At 40.7% G+C, this 17,211-nt stretch overlaps 1 protein-coding gene across 1 annotated transcript; it reads left to right on the forward strand.

The window, feature by feature from the left end:
• The first annotated feature begins 3,838 nt into the window (after nucleotides 1-3,838).
• On the forward strand, nucleotides 3,839-4,943 carry LOC114143334 (proline-rich receptor-like protein kinase PERK9). Its single transcript, XM_028015257.1, has 2 exons — nucleotides 3,839-4,727; nucleotides 4,807-4,943. The coding sequence occupies exons 1-2, from the start codon at nucleotides 4,035-4,037 to the stop codon at nucleotides 4,885-4,887; spliced, it is 774 nt and encodes a 257-aa protein (XP_027871058.1). The 5' UTR covers nucleotides 3,839-4,034; the 3' UTR covers nucleotides 4,888-4,943.
• The last annotated feature ends 12,268 nt before the right edge of the window (nucleotides 4,944-17,211 follow it).

Genomic DNA, 17,211 nt, shown 5'->3' on the forward strand with positions numbered 1-17,211 from the left:
TCACACAAATAATCTATCAGTCTTTGTCCATATTTTTATCAGATCTACTTGGATAAAACTCAAACAAAACTAATGATTAGAACAGCTTCTTCTTGGCATGCCCCTCCAGAGATTTGAGAGAGTAATCATTTTAAAATGCAGGCTGCTCAACTTCCACCAGAGGAGCTTGAATATTTTACCCTCTGTAAATGAGGGCTCAGCACTGAATTCCATGATGGCAGTGATCATGACACGGTAATTAGCGAGATGGTTACGTGATGATGATAGTTATCATTTTGCCCTCATCAAAGGCTGTCAATCACACCTCATGTGGAGCTAATAAGAATAATAAAGGAAAAAGCCCCCATGGACTGTTTGTTCATGCATGGAATGACAAGTCTTAATTTTTTGGGAGAATATGCAACATCTAGTGGTTTTGAGAGGAACTGCATGTGGCATGTCTTTCATTGAAATGGTAGTCTCTTCTTAAACTTTACCAAGTGGGGTTAGTTGCCAAAACAATTCAGGTTTGGGCAAAAGTATAGTCTTGAAATATTGTAGCGTCATCATAGAAAATTAAGTTAAATAAAGCTTTTTAGCATCATGACATTATAAAAATGATCCATTGACATACTGTATTCCAGATTAGTTTCTAATCCCAACAAAGCAGAATTCAGCCCAAACTGCTGCAAAGTACTTTAGTGACATCTACTTATCATACTCATTCAAGCGTAACAATAAGACTATGTTAAAAATCACCCTAGCTAACCTTACATATACTTCTTCTACATGAAATTAGATGCGGAGGTCAGAGTTTCACCTAGTTTCTAGCTTTATTGCAAATAGTTATTGGGATGAATAAAACATACTCTCAGTTTTTTTTGTGGTATTCACTTAAATCTTGTATGGCCGCAGATCCATCATAGAGAATACTACATTTCCTTAGCTTTTTATTTTCTTAAGTTCTTTTTCCATGTGATGTTTTGTCTTTTTTATGTGTATTTGGTGAAACACTAATTTCAGTTGACAGCAGAGTTAGTTACAGTGATGAATTACTTAATAACCAAGCTGTTATTTCAGGATATTCTCGTGGTTGTTTTAAGCTATTGACACTAACGCTAAAGGTCACTGGTAAAAGGAATATCATGGAAGAAATATCAGCAAGGAAAAAGTCCTATAATTGCCACAAAGAAGGCTTTACACTACATAGTGTCTTTCTTTTAGACACTTCAATTAAGTGGCTTGGTTCTTGTCTTTTCATTTGTAGACTCCTACATGTTTCTGTTTCACTCCCTTTCCTTGAACAGTTAAGTCATGCAGCAAACAGATTCCTGAAAAGCAGAGAAGAGAGAAATACCTCCAAGGATTAGTAACTAATCCAGGCTTTGGTGTGGGAGCCTCTGGACTCTGCCTCCTGTCCTTCAGAACACAAACAGCTCTGTAGGCAGGGTCACCACTAATGGATCAGGGTTTCAGAGGTTTACAAGGGAAGAGTGATAGGGATGCTTGTTAGCAGGCTAAGGGGGTATCAGCTGCCAGAGTTAGTTAGTAAAGATTGGGTGATGTTGGACTACAAGTGAAAAACAGGAGCTGGTTGATAAATTAAATAGAATGCTCTATTTATTTTAAAGATAAAAAAATGCAACATCTATGTGTGTTTTAAGGCATTTTGTGAATGTCACTTTAAACGTAAAGACATTCTTGAGTGAAATCCACCATTCTTATCATGTAAAATGTAGATTATTTAGCAGAATAGCTATAGACACTGAACAGGCTGATGAAGGTTAAATGGATTGAACCATTTACTTTATTATTCTGGAATAAACCTTTACCACTTTGGGTAAAATAGTCTTTTCATATTTCAAAAACATTTATCCACATTTTTTTGTTTCTGTTGTAGCTCAGGACTCCAAAAGGGTTAGTAATGGTCATTTTTTAGTCAGTACCAAAAGTTAAGTCCAACAGACACAGATGTTAAAGAATAAGAAAGTCTTAAATAAGTCACAATGAGTAGGACTTAAAGGAGCTGCTCTGGTATTATGATGTAGACATTATTCTGAAAGCTGTGCATGATGTTTCACTTTGGAGCAGAGATAAAGGCATTGCATGGAATTTAAATCTAAATAAATAAATAAACTTTTCCTGCTCACTTGTTTTTAATTGGACTATTGGGACTGATTGCTCTCCAGCGTTCTGAATCTGTTCTCTGGAGTGATTCTGACATTTGAGAACCTTGTTGTTCCTGGTCTTTGAGCCTCAGAAATGTCAGCCTCCATCCACTTCAGTCAGTTCTGCTTGAGTTATTCAGTCCGATGTACATCTTGTCTACCCATCACTGTTGAGTCATTTTCAGGCCAATTCTGGTCTCATCTTAAAGCAACATTCAACTGTAAAGGTTTATGTCATTTTTACATTAGTACTCCTCACATTTTAAGACAAACATGTCACTGAGGGGGCAATGCTTTAAGTGAGGTATCATACAAAGTTTTAATATTAGATCAATACAGCTCTTAATTATGCTATGTAGGCGGAAGAAAATAAATCACATAGAAAATGACTTGAGACTTAGTTGCTATTGCCATCAAGAATCATTTTCACCTTCAAAAAAGGACTCTCTATCGCAACCTGTTGCATATTAAAATGTTCCGATTTTTAAGAAAATAAATGTCAAACATGCATTATTATTTTATCCGTTAGCCTCATTAAATGAAAGACTTTAATGCAAACCAAAACAGAAACATTCAGAGTGACAACATAAGTACCTGTCATTGTTACACTGCCTGAAGTCTTCATACTGTGAATACAGAACCAAAACTATATTAATAATAATGTGTTTAATTTTTTCCACATTTGGCACCCTGGGTCCCAGAGTTGTGATTTGGCCCACAAACGCCCATTCCTCATGCCTTGCTGCTGTGTTGTTCTTACTCACACAGCAGTCACTTCTCTGAATTGCTCCAAGTCTCGACTTCTCTCTAAATGAGTCACCAATCATCAGCCGCCCTGTCTCCGCAAATAATTACTTGATTGATGTGTCAAGACAAGAAGAGGATGATGTGGAAAATTATTTTGTGCCCGGCTGTCAATCCCTCAGAAGTTAGCTAAACAAAAAATGAGTGGGCCAAGCTTTTGTTCTCGTTCTCTGTTGCTTTTATAATTATAAATTCTTTACTTCCTTTTGATGCACAGACAAAATAACTCTTGCTGTTTTCTACTGGGCAGTCATAACTGGAACACACTTACTGAAAACAATGCCAGAGCCTTTAGTTTTTTTAATGTTAATACTTTTCATTTTATCTGCGATTTGCACTGAAAGAAAAAAAAAAGAAAAGAATTGTGCTTCAACTTAAATTGCTTCCGCTTATTATATTATTAGAGTGTATGTCAATCAATTACTTTACTGTCCTTCAGTTTTTGTCTTAAGATCCCATATAATGCTATATCAGTAGTGTGAGAATGTATTTTTCGTCTTATTTTTTTTTGGTTTATTATTGACACGTGCATGCTTCAGATCATCAAACCAATTTTAAATACAATTTTCATTTTTCAACAAAGGGCAATGCATTTTGTATCATTCTATTTCACTCTAGTTTAATTTTTTGGATTTTAAAATTTGCTTAACGATCTGAATCATTTAAGTGTGGTAAAGCTTCAAGCAGATCTGTAAAAGGAAACTGATTTTGTGCATGCAATACATTCAGTTTTTCCTCATTCTGATGTTTTAGTGTCATGTATAATTTAATTGTTCACATATTTTTTTCATCCTATTTTTCCTTTAGCAGTTTTAAAATTTGAACTACACAGAAACAAAATAATAATCTAGATAATATGGCACAATGGATCTGAGAACATCAATGGAAACTAATTATAATGAAGCCTAGGCGCAAGTTCAAGCTGGAAGACTTCCGCTCCACCCATTCCATCTAATTACTGCGTCATCTTCATCACTGGACCTCGACCCGCCTTCTCCAATCTTCAATCAAGCTCTGTTAAAAGGCTCCACACCCACGCCGCCAGTTGCTTTCCAGCTTTGCTCAAGTTGGTACGCGTTCGTCATGTCTGACTTCGAGTCCGATATCCCTCCTGGTTCTCCGGTCGCCTCTCGTGAGGATCCAGCTCCCCCCTCCTCCTCTCCCGTCCGCCGCAGCTCTCGTTTGGCCATGCGCCCGGACCACCTCTCCCCAGCTTCTTTCCTTAAATCCAAAGGCGTCTCCCTCGCCGCTGGCCTTCAATCTCCGCAGGTTGCCTCTCTCGCTGCCCTCATGCCGTTCATCGACACCTCTCCGCCCTATATTCCTCCGTCTCCCCCTGCTCCCCCTTCATCGGTCAGCGGGAAAAGATCCTGCAAGTCCGTCGCTCCTCCAGCCAAGCGACGCAAGGGCCGCCCCCCCTCCTCTCAGTTGTCCTCTTGTTTACCTGGGCCTCCTTCAGCTCCACCGCCAAATCCTAATCCTCCTCCTAACGCTCCCGTCGTACCTCCAGAAGCCCCCGGTCCCTCCTCAGGTCCCCACTCTCTGCCTCCCCTCCCCCCTCTTCTGACCAGGTCCTTGCGTCCTCTCTCGTCGCATCCATGGATTCTCTTCAGCGTTCCTTATCAGTGCTGTCCTACCAGCTTCAACACGGTGCTTCTAACATTGCGGTGGCGTCCTCAATCCCTTTCTCTGCCGCTCCAGTTGCCCCTCCTCCCTCTCTTCAGCCACCTCCAACGGTGTTCACCCTCGCTAACGCCCGGCCTGCGCCGCCTTCAGGTAAGTCCGTTTTTCTAAACTTTACTCTTGTTTTCTCAATCGCTCTGATTTTTCCTCGGCCATATCCTTCCCTTAACAGGTGCGGCTTATACGCCTTTGCACGCCAACATCTCTCCCAGACTGCGCTCAAAGATACTGCAAGGACAGTACATCAATTTAGCTTCCATTCTCCTTCCCTCTCCCGTAGTCGACCAAAGTATTGCTTCATCCGATCAATTTTCAGCCATCATTAAATCTTTGGATCCCCGCCTTGCGAAAGATTTGTCTATCGGGCAGTTCCTAGCCGCATTCAGTGTCTTTAGGGATGTCATCTGTTCAGTTTACCCTGAGCGCAGAATAGATTTGGATGCATATTTGGCATTGATCGCTGATCTTCATTTGCAATATGGTCGATCTCTATTTTATCAATATCACAAAGCTTTCGCTACCAAAGCTGCCGCCGTCCTCTCCCGCTCTGGTCTGAATCTCAACTGGTCTACTCTGGATATGGAGATTCTCATCATGCTTACCCAAGCTGTTTCATGCCACCTGTGCGGCATTTCGGGCCATCTTAGCGCCTTCTGCCCATCTCTCCCGTTTAAGCCAGGTCCTCCCGCCGCGGCTTCTCTGCCATCTCTTCTCAAAATCCCGTCGCAAGATCGTCACGGCAGACAGGTGCAGGTTCATAATAACATGCCTATCTGCAATAACTTTAATGAAGGCGTCTGTTCATTTCCCAAATGTGCTTTCCTTCACATCTGTAGTTTCTGCAGGGACGCTCATCCCAAGTCCGTCTGCCCCCGCCGCACCTTTCCCAGCAGAAACCGTCGAGGTTTCAGGAATTAGTTTTCCAATTTCTTTCGACTCCCATTCTAGTTCCCGAATTGGCTTTTCTTTTACAGTATCATCCCGATCAATCGTTAATTTCCTAATCACTGGTCTCTCCCAGGGTTTTTTCATAGGTATACCTCATCCCCCCGCTTCTTCTATAGTCATTCCAAATCTCCAATCAGCGCTGTTAGATCCGAGCGCCGTCTCCCTCTTATTACAGAAAGAGGTGTCTAAAGGTTACGTCATCGGCCCCTGCGTTTCCCCTCCCTTCTCCCTCTTTCGCGTCAATCCCCTCGGAGTCGCAATCCGCAAATATTCAGGGAAAAAATGTTTGATTCTTGATCTGTCTGCGCCTCATTCTGGTTCCCACCCTAGCATTAATAGCCTTATCCCGAAGCCACCCTTTTCACTCTTTTATGCCACAGTAGATCATGCCATAGCGTTAATAAAGAAAGCCGGTCCAGGAGCGTGGCTGGCCAAAGCCGACATTACTGACGCTTTTAAGATCTTGCCCGTGCATCCCTCTCAGTGGCACCTGCTGGGTGCTAAATGGGACGAAAAGTTTTATTTCTTTGTCCGTCTGACTTTTGGATGCAGGAGCAGCCCCAGTCTCTTTAATTCATTTTCTGAAGCTCTGCTGGATTTTGCTAAATGTTGTCAAACTTCCCTCCGTGCTCCACCTCCTTGATGACTTTCTGCTTATAGATCCGCCCCACCCTTTTCCCCGTTCGCTCAGCAAATTGAAAGACCTTTTTCTCCGCGTCGGCATTCCCCTCTCCGAGGAGAAAACTGTTGGTCCGCGAAAAAAATTAGAATTTCTCGGCATCACTCTGGACTCGGAAAAAATGGTAGCTTCGCTGCCAGCCGATAAATTAGCTCGCATTCGTGAAATCTCCCAAGCTTATCTTTCATCCTCGACTCTTTCCAAGCGCCAGCTTCTCTCGCTGCTCGGGCATCTTAACTTCGCCATGCGCATAATCCCTCAAGGTCGCTCTTTTATCTCCAGGTTGCTCGACCTCGCTAATTAAGTTCCCTCTCTATTCGATCGAATCGTTTTAGATGACGGCTGCCGCTCTGATCTCGTTTTTTGGTCCTCTCTGCTTAACTCCTGGAACGGCATTTCTTTTTTTCTATGATGACGTCATCCTCTCCGCTGATTCTGCCCAGTTTTACACCGATGCTGCTCCTTCCGCAGGATACGGGGGCTTTTTTCAGGGCAGCTGGTTCGCTGAGAAATGGCCTCTTTCGGTTCCTCGGTCAAAATCTTCGGCTTTTTATGAAATAGTCCCCATTGCTACAGCATGCTGCCTCTGGGGAAGCCAGTGGAAACGCAAGCACATTGTAGCATTTTGCAATAATGCCGCAGTTGTAGAAGCTATTAGTAAAGGCCGCTCTTCTTCCAAGTCTATTATGCCTTTTCTTCGTCGTATTACATGGCAATCCGTGATCAACAATTTCATCCTCTCTGCCCGTCACATTCCAGGTCATTCTAACGCCATTGCCGATGCTCTGTCTCGTCTTCAATTTCAGACCTTTCGTCGCCTCTGCCCTTCAGCCTCCCGACGCCTGTTCCCTCCTTCGAAAACCTCATCCTGAATTAATCTCCCCTTCTCTTTTACCCTTGCTCCAGTTGGCTAACTTTTACATTAAAAATGGCCTCGCTCATTCTACGTTCAAATCTTACACCTTCGCCTGGCACAAGTTTGCAAACTTCTGCTCTGTTCACAAGACCCCACTTTATCCCGTTCAAGCTAGCTCAGTCATCGCTTTCATTACCCATTGCTTCGTTCATCTTAATCTGAAGCCCTCTTATATCCGCAGTCTCGTCGCAGGTATAAATTTTTTCTCCCAACTTTCCCAGTCTTCCTCTTCTGTTAGCCTTTTTCGTGACAATGTTATAAAGCTTCTGTTAAAGAGTATTTCTAACGTTCGTCCTTCCCTCCCAGATAGTAGAAAACCTATCACCCTTCCCATTCTCATTAAGTTACTCAATACCCTTCGACTCAGTTCCTACTCTCCTTATCTCCAGAGCCTCCTCTCGAGTTCGTTTCTTTTAGCTTTTTATGGGCTCCTTCGTCTAGGCGAGTTCACGTCCCCAAATAACACATTCATCCCTTCTAGAGACCTAGCGGTTTCTGACCTCAGTTTCCACGTTAATTATTACAGCTTATCCCTCAAGCATACTAAATCTAAAGGCGCATGCACCATCGTCATAGCTCGTACCGATGGTCCGTTCTGCCCTTTTTTAGCCATGTTCAAATTCGCGCTCTTAAGACACAAATTGAGTTTTTCCCCCGAACCCCTGTTCCTAACCCCCGAAGGTTTCCCCATGTCCTCGGCCTGGTTCCTAAAACACCTGAAGCTACTTCTAGCCGCATCCAACCTCCCTCCTAGCCAATTCTCAGGCCACTCCTTTAGAATAGGAGCGGCTACATCCGCAGCCGCGCAGGGTATTCCCACGTCAACCCTCCAGCAACTCGGCCGATGGTCGTCTTCAGCTTTCGCATCCTACATTCGTCCAGACCTCTTAGCCGTTCTCGCAGCTCAACGGTCTCTCAGTGCCTAGGTAAGCACTTCGCAACTCGCTGGTGGTGGATGGTTCACCCCATTTAAGAGCTCAAGTCCTGAACTCATAAAAGCCCCGCTCATCCTCCCGTGCTGCCACTTTCAGGTTCCATTTCAAGTAATCCCACCTCTTGTCCCTGCCAGCTAACAACTTTATCCGGTGAGTTTACTCCCAGCTTCGCTTAGATCTTCAGCTCCCGGTTTCCTGGTGTCTTTCTTCCTGTCTCTAGTCTATTACTACCACCGGCTTTCTTTCACCGACTTCACTTAGTTCATTTTCTCTTTTCTTTTGGGGCGGCCTCGCTAAAATTCTGTCTATCAGCTTACTCTTAGCTTTTTCACAAGTCTTTGCTAACTCGTATCCATCGGCGTCTCTTTCTCTCTCTTTCCTTTATGAGAATCGTAGCTATTCTTTTACCCAACTCTAAGCATATTCATAACCCCAGCTACCTTTATTCCCCTGCACGGCTCCACATCATCCCAGCCTAACGCCGCATCATGACGGTAACCCCTCAGCTGGCCTACATCTACCAGCCCAACTTCGCGTCACGCCAATAACACCCCAGCTGGCCTTCATCTACCAGCCCGACTCCACACCAGGTAAGTAACCCCTCAGTCGGCCTTCTTCTATTAGATGGCGCGGCGTCATCCCACAAGGTTTTCACTGCCATCCGTCACCTCGATTTCTCCCATTTGCATTTCACCTCTCGTAGCAAAGTCTTGGCCTCGGCCCCGGCATCTGCCCAGACGTTTTGGGGGGGAGTATCCCTATTCAGCGTTGATGGGCTCATCTGAATTCGCCGGAATTCACTGCTCAAATCTCCAGCCAGGGCCCGAGCGCCAAAGAACTGTTATTCATTTTTTGTCAATAAATTTCCTAATCGTTTATTCTTTTCTGTCTGAGTCTCTCCAGACTGAAATGAAGCCTAGGCGCAAGTTCAAGCTGGAAGACTTCCGCTCCACCCATTCCATCTAATTACTGCGTCATCTTCATCACTGGACCTCGACCCGCCTTCTCCAATCTTCAATCAAGCTCTGTTAAAAGGCTCCACACCCACGCCGCCAGTTGCTTTCCAGCTTTGCTCAACCCACCTCCTCCCCTTCTCCACCAGCATTTCAAGACGTCATCTTTCCCAACCTCCACCACCAGTGTCGGGCCCCGGGGGGAGTATCCCTATTCAGCGTTGATGGGCTCATCTGAATTCGCCGGAATTCACTGCTCAAATCTCTAGCCGGGGCCCGAGCGCCAAAGAACTGTTATTCATTTTTTGTCAATAAATTTCCTAATCGTTTATTCTTTTCTGTCTGAGTCTCTCCAGATTGAACTGCCTTTGCCATATGACATGCAACTAGACAGTACAGCTAAATTCTTCCCTGACACAAAGACTCTGAGGAAAGTTGACCTTTGTCCACAGGTTTATTGATTTCAAGGAAGTGTGAAACTGAAACACACAAAAAGGGGATACATGACTTTACATTCTTTTTACAAGCATGTACATACAAATTTAGTATAACCAAATTAAATACTGTCCTTACAATACACATTCAAAACTATTTAACATCCACCTTCAACAACCAGAAATGATGTAAGAAATAATGATGTATAATAATATATTAAACATAACCTGCCCACAATGCTTCGTCCGGGCAAAGATGGATACAGATTGAACTGGATTGACTAAACACATGGGTGACATGAAATCTAACTCAGCTTGGCTTCTTGGCCGAAGTCACATGACATGCAGCTGGGCTGCACCTCTTAAAGGGAAAGCCCCTACACATACACACCCACATAAATCCCCAACAACACACTAATCAAAAATAAAGAATAAACACAAAAACTATAGATTTGCAGTGCTAGTTCCAGTCCAACAGACAAATAACCAACAGTACTAAATAGGTTACCAATGGCAGCATTCAGAGGTTTAAAGAACTAAATAAATGATGTGTTGATATTGTTGTGTGCACTACAAACATGTTATTCTCATTCTCATTAACAAAATTCATCTTTTGGAAAAAAACCCCAGAAAACATTCCAGATTTTCACAGCATGATAAAAATGTTTCCTTTATTAGTATCTCACAGAATGGAAACTTTCTAGTCTGCATTTACTAAAGCCAGTACCTCAATTTCTGAAATGGGCCAAAAGACACATGTTGGGGATTTCTCAGATTTCTCAGATATTATTTTTTTCTTTTATTTATTTGAGACATTTAAAATATTTGCATTTTTGATGAACCAATTTCTGCGTGGTTTACGACATGTCAAAAGTAATCCCCAAATACTTCGGTCAGCTGACAATGCCGAATTACAAAGCACTATTTCTTCAGAAAACTCCAAAATGATTTTTTTTCCACTCCAGTTCCTGTGATATGCATGAAAATTTTAAATTATGTAAGAAGACATTCAATTAGTTTGATGATTTATGTGGACTGGCTTTAGGATCAGGAAGGTCCAGTCCCATCTGGCTTCATATGTCCAATTTGCAATTACACACAACCCCGCCCCCTCTCAGTTAACAATTTATCCCACTGATTACATTGTTCATCCTCTTTAACTCACTGCAAATGAGTTTCATAGTATTATTAGTTCCATTTCGCAGTACCAGCAAAGCTTTCATGAGGACAGATTGCCAGGCCTCCAGGATGTTGATGGTTCTCGCTGGAGTGCACCATCAGCTGCCTCTGAAATGCTAAAAATTGGTTTGTTTTTCCACAGCCCCTTCTGTTCCACAACCCTTTCTGCTTACATTTTCATCACATGCATTAACTGCATTTTCCAATAAATATTTAAACACCGATCTAGTGTTTTCTTACCTTCTGCAGAAAACAGTTTGTGCTTGAATACTCTACTTGCGTACTTTTTGTCAGTATCCCATAGAATTGATCATTACTTACAGACAAAATTATTGGTGTCCCTCTATGAATGAACAAAAGAACCACAATGGCCACTGAAAGAACTTGAAATTTACAAAAGTAATAATGAACAATAATAATAATAAATAAATCAAAACATCACTAAAACTTAACCAGTGAAAATAAGACACTGCTTTTCAATTGTGGTGCAACAGAATCACTTAAAAAACCAAACTAATGAACTGGGCCTGGACAAAAATAACAGCACTTGTAACCTAATATTTTGTTGAGGTAATCACAGCAAGATACTTTTATACTTACTTCTACACTATGCTTAGCCATTCTTGGATGCTTTAGCTGTTTGTTTTGATCATATCCTGTTGAAAGACCCAGGATTTGACTGAGATCAAGCTTTCTCACACTAACCAGCCCATTTCTCTCCAGAATACATTCATGTGGTAATCTTCATAAACCGAAAGGAACATAAATAGATTTTTTTGAGATATTAGCACCTCATAATCCACCACCGCCAAATTCCTTCACAGTAGTAAAATATGCACCTCAGCTGCATTATATGACATAAAAACTATTATATAGCAAGTCAGGTCTTGAAGGTCTAAGTTGAATCTGAAGTCTTTTATTTTTGCAATTCCAGTTGAAGTCTTAAACTTGACTCGTCATCTCTGTTGTCAGATTGTTTCTCCTAAAACCTCCCAATCGTTCAGAGTTTATGGTGCCATTCATCGTACTCAATAGGGAAAAGGCCGTAATTTTCCACAAATTCATCCTTTTTCACACCAGACTATTTTTGTTTTAGAAAAGCTCAATCTTCGTCTCATCTGAGCAGACGCACAGCTCCATGGTCAGAGCAGAGTTGAGCAAACTACACATATTTGCTCTACTGATAGTAGAAGAGAAAAGCTTATTTCTGGCCTGCGTCCCAACCACACTGGCCTGTAGATACTGTCTAGTGGTTGTTATTGAGAATTGGTGGGCACAAGATGCCACTCATTGCTCCTATTCTCCCACTGTGAGTTTGAGGGATTTTTTTTTTACCCTCTGTCATGAATTGTTGAGGTGGTGAGGCAGACGCTGTAGACCCAGGATGTGATAAATGAATGATTTTAATGGTGAATGTCCAGCAAAACACAGTCCAAAATAACGGGCAGCACAGCCGAGCGGAAACCAGGGCTCGACGCCGGTAGCAACCGTAAAAATGAAGGGACAACAGAACAACGCGAACGCACATTAGACGAGGACCCGACAAAGAACAGACACACAGGTGACACTAAATACACTGGGGGTAATCAGGGAACAAGAAACACCTGGGAACTAATCAAGGGGAGAGCAGGACAACACGGAGACACAGAGATACCGAAAACTCAAAATTAACACACAGAAAACACAGAACACGACACTCTCACCATCCTTACTGTGTGAGATGGCAAAAATAGATCCTAGTTCTGCATTGTGGCTAAAAGAAATGTACTATTATGTCACATATGCCCCAGGGAAAGTCATGAACCACTAATTAGAAACTCCAAGAAAAGTGTGATGAGCTTAAGAAAAAAAATAGTTTGAACTGTGAAAATTAAGGGAAACTAATCATTTCGCTACAGGTGAAACTCATGCCTTCTTAAAAGTGGCCAGTGGTTTGTTTTTAAATGAAAATGTGCACAAAGTTATATTGAGAAGGTAGAAACACCCTTTTAGAGAAACGGTCACTTTAAAACACGCTGCAAGCTGCACTCAGTATGACTCGAGTTGTCAACCTAAACCAGCTGGTCTATTGTATAAGATGTGGGTAGGACTTAATATGAGTTCTCAGAGGAAAAAGAGGCCATCATAAACCCCTGCTGACATGCCAAGCTATTTTTATTTCTCTTGCCAACTGCACTGCTGTTCTTCACAGCAGGAACTTCACAATCCACCATCGAAAAATAAAATATTTCAACACAATGGGAGAGGGTTATAAGGCAGGAAAAGGGACAATTTACATGAAAATGGTCATTGTGTGACAATTTGGAGAGGCCACGAAATTATAAGAATTAAAAATAAATAATTGAGTCAGAGACTGAAACTTAGTCATTATTAGGTTAACATAATGATCAAAAAGAAAATAGGAACAATTCTAAACCACATTTTTATTTGCTTCAAACTCACCAAAATATATTTCTATGTTCTGGGATTCTTCTTAGTTAAATATTAAAATAAAAATAAGGATTTGGGCACACTGAACCAGAGACTGATTCACATGCTGTCATTCCAGCCCAACAGGGTGAGCTATCCGCAGGATAGACCTTTGCTTTCAAGTCTGTGCCAGACCCTGTGGAGAGAAGTAGAGAATGATGGGTAGAGGAAGGCCTCGGCTAACAGAATGATGGGGGATGACGGAAAGGTGCTGTCAAGCACACGGGGTTTGCTGGAAGATCCAATTCCTGGTATCAGTGGTCAGCTGTGCTTTACATGTGATGACATGAGCTTAGATGCCTTATTTTCTATCACTGAATGACTTCTGTTAAATAAAACATAAAACATAATCGGCTATACTTTGTAAGTAGTGGTGTTCAACAGCCTACAAACAATAAAACCCATCTTTGATGGCTACAAATTGCACCATGATTTTCTGCATCCTCTATATTCTGTTTTTTCCCCAACATTCATCCATCCATCTATTCGTTTTCTATACCCGGTTAATCCTGCGAGGGCTGCAGGGCACAAACATCGAAGTGCATACTGGACAAGTGGCCAGACTGTTTTTAGGGCCAACACAGATTGAAAAGAGACAAACGAGTAAAACCACCGTACACATCCACGCACAACGAACAAAACACAATTTGGAGCATGGGTGGAAAGCTACAAAGAACTTGTACAGAACAGAAAGCGCCTTGCTAGTGTCCAAACTCTAGACCTTTAAGCTATGAGGCAACAGAACAGCTCACAATATTTGCCTGTGACAAAACAAAACAAAGCAAAAAAAAAAAAGCCTTCTTTGTTTCTAGTATTGCTTAATACTATTTAGTTTTAATTTTTTATTTGCTTTAAGTATAAATTAAATTAATAGAATTTATCTCCAAGAGAGTAGGGGTTGTTCACTACAAATATATATATATATATATATATATATTTTAAATATTTGTATCAGCTGTTCACATTCTGATTTTGAGTGTTTATTGAGAAAAGACACAGAGGACTTTGTGTATAGATGCAGATTTTTTCAGCAGGTCTTTTTAAAGAAAAACAGCAAAAAAAAAGAAGAATCTGTTTCTGATCTCACCCCCTGTTAATGTAACTCTGTCTAATGCAGACTTATACATAAAAACAGTCAGCAGTAAAAAAGATGCTGCCCCTGATTTCATCAGAATGGCAACATTAACAGTTGCACCATGGCATTTAATGTACCTTCACACACGCTTTGTTTGTGCAAAGACTGAGTTTATTTATTTATTTTTAGACACATAATCTTTCCTATTTCCCCTGTCTACTTTTTAAACAACTTTAAAGAAAATGAAGCCAAGAATCTTTCTGCTACAAAGCACAATCATGAACCAAAAGGTTAAGCTTCCCTTTCTGAGCATCTGTAAAATATTTGTCTTCTTTTATTTCCATCTTAACTTGAACCTCTGTATTTTTTTCGCTTTTTATTTTGAAATTATTTACATAGACTGCTGTTTTGTGAGATAAAGATCCAGTTAATTTTGGAACGTTTAGGTTAAATTTATATGGTAACAACAAAATTAGGGTTTAAAAATATGTAACTTTCACATCAACAACCACAACAACTGGGTCATATGCTGTTTGATGTAATATCGGTAGTAAATATGGGTTAAACAGTACAACAAATCAAGTCATATATCTATCAATCACATTGATCACGTAATGTAGTGTCAAGTTTGGGATGAATGCTGAATCTAAGCTGCATAATGCAATGGTTCATCTGTATTAAACCCATTGAAATATTACAATGTTCAACATTTCTACGTTGAACAAAAATGTAAAAATACAGTAATGCATTGTATCCAATCATTACTGATGTAATTAAATATCTTTCATTCTAAACATGTCAGTAAGAGCACCAAACTCATTCATTAGTTTTTCACTTGCAAAGAGAGAAGTTCAACTCATTTTTTCATGAAAAGCAAAATCTAACATCTCTTCAAACACTTTGCAGATAAAGAGTTGTTTACGGCTTGGTTCGATCAATCTGAGTCACTGTGTCATTGCTTCTGAATAGTCCAACTTCTGTTTATCACATACTTTTTTCCCCCTCTTATTTTTAGCTGGTCAGATACAAACTGACTTTGGCAGAGATGGTGTAGAATTTTAAAGTCGAAGTGATGCCCATCTGGTGCACCTGTGAGGTGTAGATTGATCCATTAACTCAATGTGGCAGGTTATGCTTGGGGAGATCAGCAGAGAAGACTCTCACACACACAGCCTGAAATCCAAATGCGAACATTCTGCAAGGAAAAGTCAGACGCATCAGACAATGTTCACAACTCGACCGAGATATGGAGTTTGTTGCCGCAAGTTGAAAGATAATTTCTCAAGCTAATGCTTTTTTAGGACACCCTTGCAGTGATTTTGTGAACAGTGAATATGCTGTAATTGGAGAGCAGAAGGCTGCTTCAGGGAGAAAGGTTTGCATGCAGAGCACTGGCATTACCACACACAAATCTGGACATTCAAACAATCTGTTTATGTGCTCTACATGCAGAAAGCCCCACATGTTTTCTGCCCTTGTAGTTCTTGCTAAGCTGTGAAATCGTCACTTGGGCCACTCAGCTATGAAGGTCATCTGATGCATCATTCACTTTCTGTCACAATCAAAGTCACTTCTGATGACCAAGTGTCTGAAAAACTGCAGGAAGGAAGAAGTGAGAAGTAGAGTTCTGGCAGAGAAACCCGGCTGTCACTTTTAATCATAGAACAATTACCCTCACAGTAGCAGATTGCAAATGAACTCTAAATGACATGAATAAGATGAAGAAGGAAATTCTAACAGAATAAAAAAGGTTTGTTTTCTTTGCCAAATGAAAAGCAGGTCTCGCTACAAAAATACATTTTATTTTCAACAAGACTTTTACATGATTGGCAAAGAAAAATAAGAAAATTAGGTCAGTAATAATTCATTTACAGCTGACCAGTCCATAATATAAAATAATGATATATGGATATAGGTGGATCAGTACTCTGTTGGGAGCAGTTATTGATTATGGATGTGCATTCAGTGCACTGATTTTACTGTGTCCTCATTGGTTGCAGGTACTTTATATAAAAATATCTTGCTGTTCTTAATTTATGGATATTACAGAATCACTACTGGCACAGCAAGGGAAAAAATCATTTGGAAATTAAGCTACATTTATAGCATTTTTTTGAGATACTTCATTGTACCGTAAGGCAGTTCAAGAGGTCACCAACGCCTGAATGTCGACCTTATTTTCAACATCAGGTCAGACGCCATCCCCATGATCTTTAAGATAAACAGGAATGATGGAAATATATACTCTAGATCCGCAAGACAAAAATACTGAATTTTTTTAAAATAATTTAAAAAGCGTACATTTTCAACAGTTAGCAAGGCTGTAGTGCAATGGCATTACCATAAGACACGATTGGTTTTGTTTGATATTTTGCTCTTGAATTTAATAACTTGTAGAGGAAAAAAATAGTTTTACGTATTAATTTTTGCGTTACCACAAAGAAGTCTGCAATAACAAGTTAGACCGCTTCCTAAGCTAACATGAGTAGGACCAGAATGGCATCTTCATATAACAGAAAACAGTAACATTTTAATGACAACTTGTCATTAACCTGGACATAAATATCTTCGTTATGACAACTTAACATTAATCAAGAAGTCATGATCTGACATAAATTTGTTATAAAAGTATTACTGATTAAACTTCAGCTTTAATAACATAAAGCTACATAATTTTTATGTTCTACAATCTACTCAGTAGAACCCAAAATAAGGAGCCTCATATATAAAAGAAAATCCATTTTGTTTTTGTTTTTATCTTGAGGGACTACTTGAAAACAAACTGGCAGTTTAGTCTGTAAAATTTCAAAAATAAGTAAATCCAAATACCACGTACAGTGGTGCAGTTGGTAGAATGGTTGGCTTGCAGCAAGAAGGTCCTGGGTTTGAATCCTGGCCTGGAGTCCTTCTGCATTGAGTTTGCATGTTTGAACTCTGGCTACCTCCCACCACCCAAATGAGGTTAATTGGTCTCTCTCTGCGCATGAAA

The sequence above is a fragment of the Xiphophorus couchianus genome, chromosome 4 (genome assembly GCF_001444195.1).
Source record: "Xiphophorus couchianus chromosome 4, X_couchianus-1.0, whole genome shotgun sequence".
In the NCBI taxonomy this organism is placed as follows: Eukaryota; Metazoa; Chordata; class Actinopteri; order Cyprinodontiformes; family Poeciliidae; genus Xiphophorus; species Xiphophorus couchianus.

What these genes read in the sequence shown, in the direction of transcription:
- LOC114143334 (XM_028015257.1), top strand. Translation starts at nt 4,035, where the DNA reads ATGTCTGACTTCGAGTCCGATATCCCTCCTGGTTCTCCGGTCGCCTCT. An exon ending in CCGGCCTGCGCCGCCTTCAG is followed by an intron (nt 4,728 to 4,806) that starts GTAAGTCCGTTT and finishes TTCCCTTAACAG; the next exon opens with GTGCGGCTTATACGCCTTTG.